This window comes from Gavialis gangeticus, unplaced genomic scaffold (assembly GCF_001723915.1).
Source record: "Gavialis gangeticus isolate Ggan-Ray unplaced genomic scaffold, GavGan_comp1, whole genome shotgun sequence".
In the NCBI taxonomy this organism is placed as follows: Eukaryota; Metazoa; Chordata; order Crocodylia; family Gavialidae; genus Gavialis; species Gavialis gangeticus.
The window spans coordinates 12860079-12879046 of NW_017729008.1; the positions used below are offsets into that span (position 1 = coordinate 12860079).

General features: G+C 42.5%; 1 protein-coding gene across 2 annotated transcripts in view; it reads left to right on the plus strand.

Moving 5' to 3' along the window:
- Positions 1–18968, plus strand: part of LRRK2 (leucine rich repeat kinase 2) — a 143329-nt gene that overhangs the window by 115918 nt on the left and 8443 nt on the right. For both annotated transcript variants that reach the window (XM_019509390.1, XM_019509389.1), the window contains exons 38-46: positions 1057–1203; positions 1520–1620; positions 1788–1978; positions 3631–3791; positions 8084–8254; positions 14556–14656; positions 15756–15950; positions 16980–17173; positions 17459–17531. In XM_019509390.1, coding sequence (XP_019364935.1) covers positions 1057–1203; positions 1520–1620; positions 1788–1978; positions 3631–3791; positions 8084–8254; positions 14556–14656; positions 15756–15950; positions 16980–17173; positions 17459–17531 — 1334 coding nt within the window. The remainder of the gene's footprint in view (positions 1–1056; positions 1204–1519; positions 1621–1787; positions 1979–3630; positions 3792–8083; positions 8255–14555; positions 14657–15755; positions 15951–16979; positions 17174–17458; positions 17532–18968) is intronic.

The following is an 18968-nucleotide window of genomic DNA, read 5'->3' on the forward strand; positions in this document are numbered from 1 at the left end:
AACTTTACGTCTGTGTAGTTCTGGTTAGATGAGGTGTGTGGGGCGGGGAGGAAATAGAAAAAGTCCTTTGTAAGTCCAGTAAGCTGGGTGCCAGGACTCCCTCAGGAACACCAAGCTGACAGGTAACACAGCAATAAAAGCTGGGCAGCCCTGCATCCTGTAGTGCATGCAGGGACAGGGGGGTTGAACTGAATGGATTCCTTCCCCAGGAGTTTTGCCCCAGGAGGTGCAACTGCACCCAATACAGTATCTTGCAGGGGGAGCAAACAGGGAACTAGAAACATCCTCTAGAAAACGTGTGCTGCTGTGGTGGTGCAGCTGTTATACAATGATCCTTCCCCTCAGTGCAGCAGTCCTGCTGTAGCCCCATACACTGAGCACAGGGCTACTTAGCATCTATGGCTGGGTGACATGGTGCTGTGCCTGGCATAACATGGTGCTATGCCTGGGTGGTGGGGGTGAAGCAGATGAAATTCTAGTGCCCTCTCTGAGTCAGTGCCCATGTCGGGTGCCCTGCCCTAGTTATGTTATTGCTGTGGGGTAGTGAAAAGAGCCATTCTCTTACTCAGTTATAAGGTCTGATCCTGTAGCCACTACTCTCATGAGTAACTATGACTCTTATGAATAATACAATTGACATTAGCAATGTTGATTAGACCCTGAACAACAGTAATAATTAAAACAGCAATATTAACTAAGAGATGGCACACAGTTACTAGAATTCCCTCTTCTAGGTATAAAGAAAAGCAGGGAAACCTCAGTTTAGCCCTGCATGATACCTGTTGGCTAAACAAAAGCTGTTTTTAAAATTGTCCACTTTACATACAATTAAACTACAGATTGTAATTATTAATGCATATAGATTATAATGATATTCTTTTATTGGTAGTGTAAGGGGTTTATGCAAAGTATGTATTGTTGTGTGTGTATATATATAGAGAGAGAGAGAGAGAGACAGATATAGATATATTTTCACTGTGTGGAGTAGCAAATATGCTATCCTATCTCCTTTTTCAGTGCATCACATATGGTTTTCTTCCTTTTTTATCTACTTAGGTGACCTCTTAGTAAGTCCAGATCAGCCAAAATATACCATTCCAATAGCTCAGATTGCTCCTGACCTGATATTGGCTGATTTGCCTCGGAATATCATGTTGAACAATGATGAATTGGAATTTGACCAAGCTCCTGAATTTCTTTTGGGTAAATATACGTTTTAGCCTCTGCCTAATGTATGGCAACTTTGTACAAGTTACAGGATTAAATTTTAAAATAAACTGAAGACATTTTTAATGCTTTTCCTCTTGTAAAAATCTGTTGTTTATTCTACTAAAATATGACCAAATTGCAGGTTTATTTCATAGTTTTTAAATCCCAATAATATGCATCTAAGGGCTGATTTTGCAGAACACCCTGCTGGCACACTAGTTTATGCTTTTTTTAAAAATCAGACTCTTGTCAAATTGGGAAGATTTGCTATAACATTTTTAATTCTCCCTTTTATTTTATTCTTGAAAAGGTGACGGTGGGTTTGGATCTGTGTACCGTGCATCTTACGGTGGAGAAGAAGTAGCCGTAAAGATTTTTAATAAGCATACTTCACTCCGGCTCTTAAGACAAGTAAGACATTTTCTCCTTTTCTTAATAATGCAACCAACATAGTGAACCATTTGGCAACATTTAAAAACAACTTCAAGTTTAATTTTGAATTTTCTTGCATGTATCACTGCAGAACTATAAATATTATATAATATGTGCAGGATTTCACTTGATTTTACATTTTACAGGAGCTGGCTGTGCTTTGTCACCTCCATCACCCAAGCTTGGTGTCTTTGCTGGCTGCAGCAATCCGTCCCAGGATGTTGGTAATGGAATTAGCCCTAAAGGGTTCTCTAGATCGTTTGCTTCAGCAAGATAATGCAACCTTAACCAGAACACTTCAGCACAGGATAGCTCTACACGTAGCCGATGGCTTACGGTAAACAGTCCTAAAATGCTCTTTTTAGTATGGAAAGATGTCGTTGGCCTGAAATTAGGAAAACTTTCTCCTTTCTCTTCCTTACCTTTTCCTCTATAGAAGGCAGGGTGCTTCCCTCAGTTAAAAAAGTTGCTATGCTTTCACTTTTGAATAATTTAATAAGAAAAATATTATTTCTGTGGATTCTTGAACCATCATAAAATTCACTGAACCTCTATTAGGTTATTTAGGATTGTTCAAAAACAACAGGAAGGATATCATTTTCTATTAAATTCATTAGACAACTATCCATAACGGATTTATTGGTATGGAGGACAAAAAGAATATTCTGTCAAAGGCATTTAGTGGTTTTATAATTTGAGCATCTTGTGACATTTCTAACTGGTATTCTCAAGATTTTAATAAACTATAAGTCCAAATATCACATGTTCTTAATGTGCATTATGAGTGGCCTGAAGGAGAAAATGTCAAGAAGTCTAAAAAAGAGAAGTGCAGCAGATATTATTTGTTTTACTGTTTTTTGAGGAAGGAATGAACGCACACGTAGAAAGCACGAAGTGATGTTTTACCAACAGAGCCAGGAACCAGAACACCGCTTGCAGTCTTTCGTTTTGTATTTGGTCGCTTCCCTGTTTTTACTTCTTTGTTGTATGTGTGTTCTAAGTTCAGAAAGGAGTTTGCTCAAATTCTTGACCTTGCCATGTGGCTGTGCAGCCCATTAAAAACATTAGATCATGTTCATTTGGCCCGTTTTTTCAAATCTGTAAATGTGGAATTGTGATTCTAAAACCACATCTGGCACCCGCTGTTGGGGCTACTGTAGATTAAGTGACTTTAATGCTTTTTAATAGACATCTTTCAGGAGGTCTCTTGAACTACAATACCAAATTATTTGTATACTGGTAACTGGTATGTTCTTTGAATAATTCCAAACCCACAATCCATCAAAATGATGCCATCTAGACTCACTAGGGGGGACCAGAAGGGTTTGGGGGAGACGCTGTTTCCCCTAGCGCCCGCTGGCATAACAAGGAGTAATGGGCACAAGTTGATGGAGAGGAGGTATAGATTGGACATCCGCAAAAACTACTTCACAGTTAGGGCGGCTAGGAGCTGGAACCAACTTCCAAGGGAAGTGGTGCTGGCCCCTACCCTGGGGGTCTTTAAGAAGAGGCTGGATGCCTACCTGGCTGGACTCATTTGAGTCCTGTTTCTTGTTTTGGGGTTTTTGTTGTTCTCCCGCCCTGGCAGGGGGTCAGGCTAGATGATCTACTAGGTCCCTTCCGACCCTTAATCTATGAAACTATGAAACTATGAAATGTGACCTACTGATATCAGAATGGTGAATATTTAAAAGCCTTGTTTACTATAGTACTTTTGATGCATTCTGTGTATACAGGGTGGCACCAGCCTCTTCCAGGGGGGAGGAAGTGGAGGGGGGGCGCTGAGCCTCTGCAGTTGAGAGTGGGGTGGGCTCCACTACACAGGGTGGGTGGCAGTGGCCTGGGGGCGGTAGGGCTGGGGTGGAACTGGCAGGGGTGGCTACAGGGGGGCTAAGGCACATTTTGGGGTGGCTGTAGCCCCCCCCCAGCCACCTCTTTGTGTATATATGTAATATATACAGATTTTGAATGCTTTCTATGTGTTGACAGGTATCTGCACTCAGCAATGATCATTTACCGTGATTTAAAACCTCACAATGTGCTGCTCTTCACATTGTACCCCAATGCAGCAGTTATTGCCAAGATTGCTGATTATGGCATTGCTCAGTATTGTTGCAGAATGGGAATAAAAACTTCTGAAGGCACACCAGGTATAGAAAAAGTGTCCTTGTGAACTTTTGGCCTAAATAGTAATGCAAGTAAGCTGCAGCCTGCATCCCTGCAAACTTTAACACCTGTCCCAAGCCTGCTTCCAATTTTTTCCTTTTACAGGACTTTAATGATACAAGAGCACAAATTGAACTATTTTACTGATTTTCATTTTTTCCTCCGTATAAATGTTTGATCTGAACATGCGTTCATTTTTCATGATTTTGGATTTTTTATCATAGAAAATCAGAGCTCCCATTCCCCCTTTTGTTTCCCAGGTTGCAAGTTCAGCTTCGGATGTCCCCCCTGCTGCTTTGCAGTGCAGGACAGTGCTGATATGCCAATGCCCTGTCCCTGCCCATACCATTGCCCTTCACTCCCAAGCCACCGCCCCCCAGCCCTGCTGGTGCCCCTCACTCTCAACCTGCTGGCCCCTGGTCCTACCAGTGATCCTCACTCCCAACCTGCAGGCCTCTGGTCCTGCCAGTGATCCTCACTCCCAACCCACAGTCCACCACCCCCCAGCCCTGCTGCCCATTACTCCTGACCTGTTATCCTCTGCCCCACCCCCAGCCCTGCTGGAGGGGGTACCCAGCTGCCAGGGCTACAGGACCTGGCAGCTGCATCTTGCCTGGTCCTTGCTCCACAGGTGCCAGCCACAGCTGGTCAGCAGTGCTCAAGCCCTGACTGCCACTTATGGGAGGCAGTTCCTGCTGCAGCCAGAGGAGCAACAGAGCGTGGAGCCCAGGCCTCGCCTCCACTCTCCCTTCCCACTGGTGGCACTGCCAGAGTGGAGCCAAGCGGAGCCCATAGGGGGCAGGGGAAGATGCACTGCAGGGCTCAGGGCTCCTGTCCCTGTGGGGACCTCCACAGCCCAGCGGGCAGGACCTGGCATGGGAGGGTGGGGCAGGGCAGGGAAGTTGGTACCACCACTGCTGCCTCCAGAAGCCCCATGCTGGCCATACCGCCATGATGAAGCACCCTCTGCCTGCCTGGCAGCAGTGAAGGCGGCAGCAAATAATTGTACCCCGTGCTGCTGCCAGGAGGGCAGGGGGCACCTTGTCTTGGTGGTGCAGCTGGCATGGGGCTCCCAGTGTCAGTGGTGGCAGCAACACCAAGGGTCTCTGCCATCCTGCTCTGAGTCCTACCTGCTGGGCCACAGAGGTGGGCAAGCTGCAGCCCCATACCTCCCTCTGGGCACACAAATTTGAGGAGGCACATGCCTCCCCAATGAGTCACCTCTGGCATTCAACCTGTCCCCAGGTGTGAGCACAGAGGCGGGGAGCTGGCCCCCCTGCCACCTCCCAAATGAGCCACCAATGGTTCTATCTCGCTCCCCAGCTGGGCCACACAGCCACACATTCCCTTCTGAGCCCTGGGCACCACCCCAGCTAGGCAGCACCCCCAGCCCCTCCTGCCAAGCTGCCCCACTCCCTCCCTCACTGTGGCTGCCTCAATCCACACTCCCACTTCCCCTGTGTTGCCTATGCCCTTCCCTGTCCCCCATGTGTCACCTATAGGCCCCCCTTAGACTAACCTGCAGGCAGCTGGGGGAGCTGCTCTCCACTGCTGCCTGGCTTTGTTGCTGGCCATGTGCATGTGTGCACATAAACACACACAGTGCCCGCTAGATCCCATTCCACCTATTCCCAAGCAGGCTGGACCTCTACTTTTAAAAGAGAAAAATCTGTGTTTTTCCACAGCAAATGTAAAACCCAAGTTCCTGGATATTACTAAAATGAAAATTGTTAATAAAATATATACCATATTTATTTGAGTATAAGGCAGCACTGATTATAAGATGACCCCCAACAGTTAGATTCTATATATGGAAAATGTATAAATTTGTTATAATTTTCCAGGTGTAGAATCTAATTATTGGAGGTTTGCCTTGAATTTGTCCCTCTCCCACTGCCACAGCAGGAAGATAAATTTGGGGGTCAGGTAGCCCCCTCACCCTCTGTTCCCCAACTTTTCCTCTATAGCCCTTTCTTTATTGTCAGACTGCTCTCCCTGAGCCCCTGAACACATGGATGTGAGAAGCAAATTTGAAAACAGTGACCTAGAAATAAACATACCTACAGTCACTTGCATATTGGGCAATTACCGTAGGTACCCATAGACTTCATTCATTCAGAATTGATGCAATTTACCTCTTTTGAAACTGCAGCTAGTTTTAGCCCAGGTATCCATAAACATACTTTTAAGTAGAACTTCTTTACCTGCTTGTATATATTACAATTATTGTTTTAAAAAATTAATTTCCAGGGCCAAATCCATTCCAAATTAAGTTCCAAATTGTACTCAGCAGAGCTCAATCATTCAAGTCTGCATGGTGCTACCACCGCCAAGTAATGGCACTACCACCACCTAGTCTCACTTGCCCCTAGCCAAAGGCTGAAAGAACAAGTTAGGAGGAGAGCCTGAGAGCAATGCCGCATCACCAAAAATTACAATTTTTTTTTTAAATGTTGTTTCTCAGGCCAAATCAGTTCCAAAATCTGTTGACTGCGCAGAGTTCAATCATTCAAGTCTGTCTGCTGCTATCACCACCTGGTATCCTACCTACCAGACTCTTCAGCCTGGGGCTTCAGATATTCCCAAATCCATGGCAGGGACCCTACATGCAAGCCCCAAGCCCTGGTGTTCAGATGCCCCCTAGTCTCACTTGCCCCTAGCGAGAAAGCTAAAGGAACAAGCTAAAGGGATTTTTTTCCCCCAAAGCCAAGACTCATGAATTACCATATAGCTCATTGGACTGGGCCTAAGCAGAGACAACACCATTTCAAGTCATGGTAATCCCACAGCTCAGCACTGTTCAGTATGTGTGTGTGTATACTTCAGATATCCCCCACAAAGGATCCATGTGCTAATTAACCCTTATTCATGACTGGAACCAGATGTTCTTGTCATGAGTCCTGGAGTCCTCCAAAAACTGATGTGCAGATGAGGTGCAGAATAGCATTTCCACTTCATGGAAGGTAGAGCCACACTAATCATATGCACCAGGCTGAGAGTGGAGGGCAGCAGAGGGATTCTGGGTAAACTGTTTTGCACCCCGTTCAGTGATGTTTGCCAAACATTTAAGGCTGGTAAAAAAAACGGGAATCATTGGAAATGGGAAAGAAAAGCACAACTCAGCTGTGGGAGTGAAGAGGAAATTGAAAAATATGCAATGTAGTAGCTTCATGACTTCAAAAAGAGCACTGAGGGTGACTGAATGCAAAGGGCTGTGCCAGATGGGTTACACTGTCATCAACAGGTTTTCCAGGGTGAGGCCTGTCCCTTGCACTAATGCAGGGAACTTGACTGCACAATTTTGTGGTAACGGGGACTGCGTTTGCACTTTCTCCCCCTGGCTTGCTCCTTTACCCTTTAAGCTAGGAGCAAGTGTGATTTGGGGGTATCTGAACTCCATACTTTTGGGCTTGGGGCCTGCACATAGGATGCCTGCCATGGATTTGGGGAATATCCAAAGTCCCAGATTGATAAGTCTGGGAGGGAGGAGACTTACCCAGTGGTAGAGCCACACAGACTTGAACAATTGAGCTCAGCTCAGTTGATTTGGAATTCAGAACTAATTCAGCCTTAAACCAAAAAAGGGGGGTAGGTTCCCATCAGTATGTTTGCCATGTGTTTTACAGTCATGCTCAATATTGGCTGCATTTAATCAGTTTTATAGTTGGTTTCCATTACTGAGCATGTGCTGCTTTTGGCAGCAGTCAAATGATAGATTTGTTTGTGAATGTAAGCCAGGGGGCTCCCCCATGTTGATTGGTGGGGAAACCTCATCTTATATTCAAGTAAATATGGTAGTTGTTTTTTAACAGTCAATAATGTGAACTTAGGATCCTGACTTTTCAGAGATACTGAGCACTCACTCATTTTAACTGGACTGTATTTTACGTAAATATATAGGCCCCTTTGTGCTGGTTGAGAAGTGAAAAGTATCCTTAGCATAAGTGGGAATCAGGCCCCCAACTTAAACTTGAGGGCATGACATCAGTCGCCACATATCAAGCCCTGAGTTAGGACTTCCAGACTTCCCCTTCTTTTTCAGCATTAATCTAATAGTACAGGAGCTTACTAGCTGCCTTACAGCTTAGTGCATTTGTACTGTCCTGGTATCTTCTGTGACTTTCAGCATGTGGACCACTGCCAGTTCTGAAATAGCATGTAATTTTCAGTTAGCTTCTTGTGACATTTTTCATCAAGAAGTATTTGTTCTTAAAAGGACAGACAGGACTGTAGCCAGGCATGGATCATAACTATTAATGAATGATTCATTTTTCAGGATTCCGAGCACCGGAGGTTGCCAGAGGAAATGTTATTTACAATCAGCAAGCTGATGTTTATTCATTTGGCTTGCTTCTTTATGACATTTTAACAGCAGGCGGTAGAATAATGGAAGGCATGAAGTTTCCAAATGAATTTGATGAGTTAGCAATCCAGGGAAAATTACCAGGTATGTCATGTTTCTTCATGGTTTAGTGCCAGAAAATAGAGATTGCCATCCTGACTCAAATGGAACCCATGCATTGAATGTTGTCTCTGTTGCTGGTCTTCAGTGGATGATGCAATGCAACAGTGAGAAGTTTTTTAAATATTTTAATAATTATTTGCAGTTTTCAACAGCTGTAGGCTTGGAGACATTGTCCCACATCATCCCTACTGTTGGAGATAAAACAGGGATCAGGTTGGTTCATTGTGTAAAGAAAACGAGGATTATGTACGCTTGTCATTAAATTAGACCAGGTGAATCGAAGAACTGTAGTCTGCACCTTTCTACACCAGGTCAATATTTGACCTTTTGTTTTTGTTATGATGCTGCTTTTTATGTATCTGAAGTAAAAGTCTAAAGAAATGTTTTGTATTATGAGCATGATGCACAAAAAAAAAAAGAGAAGCAAAAATGGGAAGATGTTTATAAAATTTTAAAATCTTAGGGTATGTGTAGATGAAACAGGGGCCCTAAATTGAAGTGGTGGGTTTTAAAAAACACCGCTTCAATTTAGGGCTGATTAAATCCCCATGTCATGCAAACACCCCGCTGACTTACCCGCCTCTCTGGTGGGAGAGGGGAGGGGGACCTGCCAGCTGGCGGAGCGGTCCCTGGGCTGTGGGGGGTGGTGGTGCTTCCCTCTATGGCAGCAGCAGTGCTCCCCAGGCGGCACCTGCCCACAGGCAGGAGATCAGGCTCTCCACTTTTCTTGGGCAGAGCCTGCTTTCCCGAGCTGCTGCCAGGTTGCCTGCAGGGCTTTCTGCAGTTCCTGCAGAACTTGAAGGAGTTATAGTATGCTGGCACCCCAAGTCATTTAAGGCACATTATGCTGCCGAATTTCCTACAGCAACTGGAATTAATGCGCAGTATGCTGCCAAGGTGTACAAACACCGACACCACTAAAGCAGAGCAAAAGCATTTAGCCCACTTTAAAATGTCATGCACACACATCTCGTTTCATCTACACACAGCCTTAGTGTCATCCTCTGGCAAGGAGTCAAGTCTAGACAATAAGAATAGGAATCCATATTCACTGAGGAAAGTTTTGGCTGCTGTGGAAGACTGTGCCACTTTCTTAGAAAGGATCCCTGCCTATCTTTCCCTATCTAATTGTCACACTCTGTAAAAAAGACTACACAGACTGAGCTAGAATCAGTTGGACAGCATGCTGTTTCTAGAGAGAGCAACTGGCATGCCTTGTAAAGAACTAGCTCTGCTTATTAGGGACGGGTACTAGTAGCTTGAAAGACCATGGATTGTTCTTGGCAAAATACTGCAATAGGTTGCCACTTCTTGCTGCAGCTTGCAGTACTCGGCTAACTTGAGCAGATCTCCTCTGTTGTTGTCCCAGTTGCACCAGGCATCCATCAGATGAGATGATCCATTGCCTGCGACCCCAGTGGCTTCAACCGTAACCCTGGTAGGGGAGGCTGATGGGTACAACACCTTGCCTTAAGGGTGACCCAGAGACTGCAGTAGCTAGAGAGTACTTGTCTCACTATTACCCTAACAGTTAAAACTGGCCTGCTGCTGGAAGCATTTGAACATCATACCTGTTGTCTTTCAAGAATTAAGAAAATCACACAATGGCATGAAGGGGGTCCCTGATAAAAAAAAAAAAAAAAAAGGTGAGAACACTTTGCCCAGTAAGGATAGTCATGTGTGACCGTCAGAGAACAGCCAAAGTGGCAACGTGGAATGTGAAGACTCTACATCAAATTGGGAAATTGGATAATGTCAAGCATGAAAGATCAATATTCTAAGTCTGTGTGAAACACATTGGAAAGAGACTGGAATTACTGTTCGAGGAGATGTGAAGATCATCTATTCAGGAGGTCAGATACATGAAAGAGGAGTTGGGTTGATTTTGGATGAAGAAACCTCAAAATGTTTGAATGGTTTTGGGACAATATCTGATAGAGAGTGATGCTTGTGAAAATAAAGGCTAATCCTTTCAACATTGCAAGTCTATGCACCAACAACTGAAAGTAGTTTCTAGGAAGACCTTGATAAAGCAAAAAAGCAATGTAAACCTCAAGAAATGGTCATAGTGATGGGAGATCTAAATGTGAAAGTTGGGTGTGAATGAGTGGATAATATTGTTGGACCCTATGGACTTGGAGAAAAAAATGAAAGAGAAGAGAGATTGATTGATTGGTGTGTTGCAAATGATTGAGCCATTATGAACACGTGGTTTGAACGCCACCCGAAAAGAGGGTTATACATGGAAAAGTCCTGGAGATAATGTTAGAAACCAAATTGATTACATCACCATCAACAAAAGATTCAGGAATGCAGTTCAACAATCAAAAACTTTTCCAGGACCTGACTGTGGAAGTGATCATGTACCTGTAGTATGCATCATCAAGATAAGGTTGAGGAAATGTAAGAAACCAAAAGCAACAAAGAAGCTGGATTATTCAATTCTAATGGGAAAAGGTCTGATTAAAGAAAGGTACACAGTTGCAGTTAAAAAACATTTTCAGAAACTTGAAGGTGAAGGAAATATGTCAAACTGGGAAATTTTCAAAGCAGCACTAGGTGAAACAGCCAAGGAAATTATTCCATCAAAAGTGTAAGGCAAAAGAAACAGAAATGGATGACTGAAGAAATCCTTGAACTTATAGAAGAAAGATGAAAATGCATAGTTTGGAAAAGTAAAGAGACTGGACAAAAAAAATTGATCAATGTGCAATGGAGAAAAGGAAAATGGCATAATGAAAAATGTACAGAGATAGAAAAACAAAAGGATAAAAATGTTACATCAGTGTATAGGAATATCAAGGACATCACAGACCAAGAAGGATGTACTGCTAGGGGATGTATAAAAGCCAGGAATGGTGATGTAATTATGGAACAAGAACAAATATTGAAATGAAGGACTGAGTATATTGAAGAGTTATTCCATGACAGTCAAGAAGAAAAGCCATCTGTTACAATGAACATGGATGGTTTGAAAATTAAGTCAGACATATGAAGTTATCAAGTAAATGATAACCAGTAAAGCTACAGGACCAGATGAGATTGCAGTAAAACAAAAAAAAATGTTTGGATGAGTTTGGTATAGAAAAGTTAACAACTGATATTAGTGAGACTTATGAAAGTGGGAAAAAATGCCTGAAGACCTCAGTAAATCTTTATTGCCCCCCCCCCCCCCCGACCTGGAGCCATTGAATGTGAACTCCATTGAATTGAAGCCATCTGACAAAGATCCTATTAAAGGTGCTGATAATGAAAGCTAGAAGCAGAATAAGAAGGGAGATTGCAAAAGTTCAGTGTGGTTTTGCTGAAGATTAAGGTACAAGAAATGCTATTTTCATGGTATGAATGCTTTCAGATAGGTCAATAGAAATGAGGAAAAACCTTTTTCCTATGTTTTATTGATTACACCAAAGCTTGTTATAGTCAAGCATGAAGAGTTAATTAAAAATGCTAGAAGAACTGGATATTGATGGTAAAGAGCTGAGAATTTTAAGAAACATCTATTGGGACCAAACTGCAGCAGTGAAGACAGAAAATTAACTAAGTGATTTCATCCAAATTAAGAGAGGCATGAGGCAAGGCTGTGTTTTTTCACTTGACTTGTTCAACTTGTACAGTGAGAAAATACTGAGGGAGATTGATGATTTACCAGGGCTGATCATTGGCAGACAGAATTTGAACAACTTGCATTATGCTGATGACACAATAGCTGATTGTGAAGAGAAGTTGCAAGGAATTTTAGGTAAAATTGTTAGTGAAAGCAAAAAGAAGAGTTTAAGTATCAACTGTAGAAAAACAGAATGCATGGTAATTACAAAGAAGATCATTTCTGTATACAACATCATTTTGGAAAAAGAACAGATAAGCCAGATTAATAAATTTAACTACTTGGGAAGCTGGATAACATCAGGTGGCAAATGTGATCATGAAATAAAACAGAGAATGGGGATGGCAAAAGACACATTTCTGAAAATGAAAAAGATCATGACAAATAGTAAAATTTCTATGGAGACAAAGTTAAGAGTTTTGGATTGCTATGTTATACCAGTCCTCATGTATGTATTAGAATGCTGGACAATATCATTAAATATGGAAAAGAGAATTGAGGCAAGTGAGACGTGGTTTTTAAGGTATGTTAGACAAGTCATGCTTCAAATTAAGATATTTTGTTAAGAACAGGCTGCAAGAAGAAGCTGTTGGTTAACATCAGAAAGAGACGGAGTTTCTCAGACACGTTATGAGGAAAGAGGAAATTGAAAGTCTGGTCATAACTGGAAGGATTGAAGGAAAGAGAGATTGTGGAAGTCGGAGGTTGATTTATGTCAAGAGTCTATCTAAATGGATGAATGCATCAACATTGGAAATTCTGTGGGCCTCAAAGAGAAGAGACCTGTGGAAGACAATGATCATCAGTGTCCTGTTTGGATATTGGACCGAGAGAGAGAGAGAAATTAGTACTGTAACTCATGACCCCAGTAACTGTCTGACAATGGTGGATGTGATCATAGAGGTGATCATGAAGCCTTCTTAATGACTGCAGGAAAAAGTTGCTGCAGTTGACAAAGAAATGCAATTTGTAGTCTTGTGCTCAGCAGTGGATGTCCCATTAGGAAAGACCATGAGTCTTTGTGCTTCTGTGATTCCTTAGGATTCTGCCAGAGGAGAATTTAATGTACAACTCAGGCTCCACAAGGCCTCACCAATGGACAGTGGATGAGAGAGATACAGTGAATGTCTCAGGTGCTACCCTCCAGCTGGCAACTTTCTGGACTGCATTGGCCCTACGGAATAATTGGAATTATGAGAATCTTGTGCCATTGCAACTCTATCAGCGTGCATTTCTTATCGTTCAGAATGTCACCAGGAGAAGCTGCCTGTACTTAATAGTAAACAGAGCCTATCAATCCTTTCTTACCAGGATATATTCATTTTGTGAGCAGTCTTTTTTTTCTTTAGCCCTGTTTAATGCCATAACTGTATAAGGTAACATTGGTGACACCAGTGTGCGTTTTGATAGAAAATAAATTAATTACTATCTAAATTTGTGCCTGAGATGACAGGGTATATTTTCAGAACACTTAGTGATGCACAGTGTATATCTGGGCTGCATGTGATTCACTAACGTAATTCCAGTGGGCCCACTGTAATACTGTCTTAAACCACTTCAGTTGAAAAAGATTTGAAAAGCAAAATAGCTTGTAACGCAGATTCATTAATTGCACTTGTGCTTCCATGTACAGTCCAGTTTCCTGCTTGCAGACATGCTGAGATTTTCCAGTCTTATTAGAAAGGATCACATTAGCAGTGGTCTTGTAGTGGGAAAGGAAACTTGCTGGTGGTCTTCAGTTTGAGTTGTGCACCCTACATTGTGTGAAAATTAAAGCCCCACAAATGTTATTGGGATCTGCTCAATCCTTCAAAACTGCATTGAAGATTCACCTCCTAGATAAATCCACTCCCTTCCCCAATTCAGTTTACTGCATTTTCTCACAAACCACACAACCTCAAACATGCACCTTCTTTTGGAAAGGCAGATGAAGAAAAAATGTTTAGCTTGGTGGGATCCTGACTCTGTGGCTCAATCCAGACCATCACTGTTTAGCCAAAATCCAATGCTGATTCAGCAACAGCTGCAAATGACTTTAACTCTGAAGTTTGCATGCCACCCCTTGCTCTCTATGCTTAGAGAGAGAGGCAGAGCCCCAACAGCCATTAAAATATTTCTGTCCAGCCACTACAGTATCTTAATACTTCGATTCTGGCTCAGAAAATCATCTCGCCCATTTGAGATGCATCACATCAATTTTGGTGGGCTGATTTTTAGAGGAGAAGGTGTGTATGCTATGCAAGTAAATACGGTATTGCCATATTCTTTGCCCAAATGCAGAAGGGTACATTTTCAAAATAGTGTGCACAACAATTAAATTCAGACTTCAGAACACCTTTAATGGTCACCATTAATCCACAGTTGTTACTCGGTAGTATCTTACAACCTGTTCTAAGCCCAGGAAAGTAGTATGATACCTCTGACATCCCTGTGTGATAATCGCTGCAGAAAGCCATTGTAAGTCACATATGCTGTAAAATGAGTTCAGCTGATTAATATCTGTACAACTAGACATTTTGCCTGTTTGTTTGATATCTCTCTGGACAATCTGGATTTCCCTGAATTTAGATGAAAATTTCCAATGTAAAGACACATTTTCAGAAATCTTAGTCCTGAAATGTGAAAATTTATAGCTAAGAAATTATATAATATTGCAACACGAATTTTATATTTTAGATCCAGTCAAAGAATATGGGTGTGCTCCATGGCCTGAAATTGAAAATTTAATTAAAAAGTGTCTGAAAGAAAATCCTCAGGAAAGACCAACATCTGTTCAGGTTATTTTTTTATTGTTATTTTTATTTTATTTGTATTTTTAAGTATCTTTGTGTTAGCTTCTATCACAGACTTTCTGTTCAAGAAAAAATGGTGAACTTAAGTTAGTAAACGGTATAGTATTTTCTCTCTCTCTCTCTCTCTCTCTCTCTCTCTCTCTCTCTCTCTCTCTCTCGAATTGACAAGTTTGTGCAACTTTGGCTTTTTCTTGCCTGGACCAATTTTACCATTTGATACACTAATCAGCTGCATTGTTTTCTGTATAGCCATGAAACACCCAAACCTTTTTCTGCTCCTTTACTAGTTAATCATAAATGCTGCAATGTATTAGCCAAGTAGGATTCACACCACATGCAAGTTTCTATTAATGAAAAACAAAGAGAAGTTTAATTAATATTGAGAGTGCAGAGTATTGAGGATGCAGTTAACCTATACCACTCTACAGATTGGAAGTGCTACACTGAAAATAGTATAGATCTGAAGCCTGTGATAGTTTTGTTTTCTGTCTCTGGGCCATCTTGCTTTGTGATAGAATAAAATTTCCAAATATGCCCAAGGTCCACTGACTTCCTTTCTGTAGTTTTACTTACCATGAAAAACAGGAAGGTAGTGGTGCTGCTGCATAATGCCTACATAGAAGTGATCATTATGGGGGGAGCCTTTTGTGCTGGGATCCTACAGACAGTCATATCCATTGTCCCAGTTCAAGTACCTATGAAGCATGCTGAATAAAATGTGCTGATAGTTTTTCCCAGGACCTTCCTGTGTGCATCTGAATTTAATTGTGGCTCACTTAACTACATTACAGTTCATTCCAAGGGCAAGCCTGTCAGGCTGAGTGCTCTCCTTCACCATCTACTGGCAGAAGAACAGCTATGCAGCGTGGGAGAGCTACATGTGTAAAGGGCTGCACCCCTCCTGTTTTGATCTAAGCCAAAACACAATACGATCAAAACAATCTCAAATGAGATGTCTGTTTACAGTCTATGTGCCGAAATACTGTTCGCATAGTTTGTAAAGCTTTTTTTTTATCCTGCAGAATGAAAAGTGCTCTCTATTTATCTCTGTACTGGCTGTTGCTATCTGTGGTGTCTTTTGCAGATTTATGAGATTTTGAATTCAGCAGAGCTTATCTGTTTGATGAGATACATTTCAATACCCCACGTCTCTACAGCAGAGTGCATTGTGGCTGCCAATCAAAGCTGCAAGAATGCAGGGGTCTGGATTGGTAGTGGAAACAGAGAAAATGCACAGCTTTCGATTATTAATTTGAATACAGATGGACACATGCTTGAGGTAGGGGTGAAAGTTGTCATTCATTCCAAACTTGTTTGAATCAATGGGCACAGATTACTTTAGATATTAAATACATTTATTTCAGAGCAAGTTTTACCATCCTTCTTTTCCTGTCATGTCTCTAGCCAACTCTTCTCACAATATTGCCTTGTCACTGCTGGATTTCTCTCTTCCAGTGGACTGGTTGGTTGCTAGTCATTACCCTTTTTGCATGCAGGCTAAAATGAGAATGAATAATCATAAATAATGATAGCCCTTAATATTAACCATTCTCCTGACAAATTAATTTTGTCAAGTTGTCCCTCATCCCAGGAGTCTTTCAGCACCCTAGGATGCACCGACCAGTTGTCTCCATTTTGTTTCTGGAATTCCTATGTCCAGTATTGTCAAAAAAAGTAAAGTTGCAAACTGGACAGTGTTTTTCCAAGTTAGCTTTAAAGTGATGGACATGTATTCTTCTTGTCTGCCTGTGCTGGACATGATTTATCAAAGGGGTTGTTAAAGGAATGATTACTGTGATACAATAAAAAGCAGTGATCTTGGATGATTCAGTCATGGGATATTAGATATACTAGAGCTGGCGACTTTTCTAGGAAAATATTTCCTTCTTTTTCTAAAAATAAAGTGAAAAAACGTAAAGGAAATATTAAGCCAGTACTTCAGTTTCTGACAATTGAACTGTGCCATTGAAAATACACTAAATACAGTTCCATTTATTTTTGTTTTTTTCTTATGGCTTTCAGACGCTCATTGGCTGTAATACATTCAGAGAATTTATGTATTCCCAACATTTAGTTTGCTAAATCCTCCTGGGTCAAACCCTCCTTCTAGCCTTTCTCACAGCACTGAGCAGGCAGCTGGTTCAGCAGAAGGTGTCAACTGGGAATTTCTTTTAGTGTCGGGGTGGAAAAAAGGCTGTCCTTCAGCACCAAGAAAGATTCCACTGTCCTCTGTGTTCAATTTAGTGGTGTGGACCCTTGCTGAAACATAACAAAGATGCTTTTAATAGGGTTTTTTTTCTTGACTCAGAACATTGCAGACAGTAGAATATTAAGTCTGGCCTTGGTGACCCTTCCCACTGAAAAAGAAAACTGGATTGTAGCAGGGACACAGTCTGGTTCCCTGTGGGCAGTCAGCACAGAAGATGAGAAAAGCAGACACTGTCTTCAGAAAATGTCAGATTCTGTTACCTGCCTCTACTGCAACTCTCTTTCCAAGCAAAGGTAGCATTACACATTTAAACACTGCGGGTTAAATTTTGAGAAGTTGACTAAATGGTGTTGTTCACATTTTACTTACAGACCCCTCTGTTATAGAAATAGTTAATGCTTTGCACATATGTTTGCACATCTGGCAGGGTTTGGGTGCGAGTTTTTGGATGTTTTGGGGTGATGTGTTTATTTTTAGTGGGCAGTTAAACACCTGATATGCCAGCCACTTGTGATTCTGTTGTTGTTCAATACATGTCCCTTGTTGAGACTTTTCTGGAAATCCTCATCTCATTTCAGCAAACAGAAGAATTTCTTTCTGGTGGGTACAGCAGATGGCAAACTAGCAGTTTTTGAAGATAAAGCAGTAAAGGTAAAATTAGCATTTCCAGTAATTTTACAAAATGTGTAAAGTAACTGTTTCTAATAGCTTTCTTTCATGTAGCTTATTTTGAAAAAAGATGAAGTTCCATAACCAAAACCCAGTCCCTCATCTAATCTTTTAAGAGCTACAAGTGTCTTAGAAGTTGTATTTTATGGAACAAAGTTTGGTGATGTAATATGTTTCTGTTGTCTCCAATGTCTGAGGGTCAAAAGCAAGAGCAAACAATTGGGAGTGTTAACTGCAAAAACATTTAAAAGCATTTTATTTTACAAGTTCCATTAATGGCTGTGCATTCAAGGACTTAGTTTTGCTATATCTCTTCCTTACTTTTTTGATCAAAGCACATTGGGTCTGTCAGTCAGGCTGTGGCATATCAGGAAAAATGAGCACTATAGATCAGTGGTGCTCAACCATTTTGTCAGGGTGCCAAATGGGCAGTGCCCCATCTGTCCATAGACCAAATCCAGCACCCCATCTGGCCATGTGGAGGTGGGTAGGGGAGCAACTCGGCCCTGATTCACCTGTACATGGGGAAGGGGGCATGGCCTGGCCCTAATTCAGCCACATGGGGGCATGGGAATTTGGCAGCAGGGAGGGTAGCAGTATTAAACTTTAATCCTTGAGCACCCCTTGTTTAGATTATCTTCTAGACCAGAGCTCTGGCATAGTGTTTGGGGCACCACAGCTCCCTGAGTCTGAGGGAAGCCTCAGTCCAGAGGCAATCGGGCAGTAGAGGAGTTATGCTAAGTTGCAAAACTGGCATAGGACCTGTTGTGGGTTCCTCTCAGAGGAGTACTAGTTGAACACAGCCTATCTGTGATATACCTTCCTCCCCTCCCCTCCCCTCCAAGTGCCACAGGGTTTGGCCTTCAGACAAGGCAAGTCTCTACCAGACATTTGTAGTACTGGTGTAGAACAGGGCTCTCCAGCTTCAAAGAGTCTGGGAGCCAAGTGACCCAACAGGAGATGCACACCATGGGGGTAGCACTAGCAGGGGCTCACACCCTCCCTGACTACATGCCCTGCACACATGTGTGCAAGTGGGTGCTCTCCCCACCCACTGTACATGCATGCAGGAAGGCCCTTTCCCACTCCACTGAACCACATGCAAGTGAGCAAGCACTCCTATACGCAGTGCAGCACCCCACCTCAGCTCCCTGCAGGCTCTCCTGTGGCACCAAACCACATAAGCAATTTAGGCTGCCAGCTCCCCCATCACTGCGTGCTGTGCCGTGCCATGCTGTACTGCTCCACCCTCAGGGGTGGGGCACGCAGCAGAAGCTGGAGGAGGGAGAGGTTGCCTCAAGACCCCAGCTGCTGTTGCAGGTGGAGCAATAGGGGTAGCAGCAGCTAAGTGGGAGCCCAGGGGTGACATATTAACCCCTCTCAGGCCACATGTAGCCCACAGGCTGCCAGACAGCACTG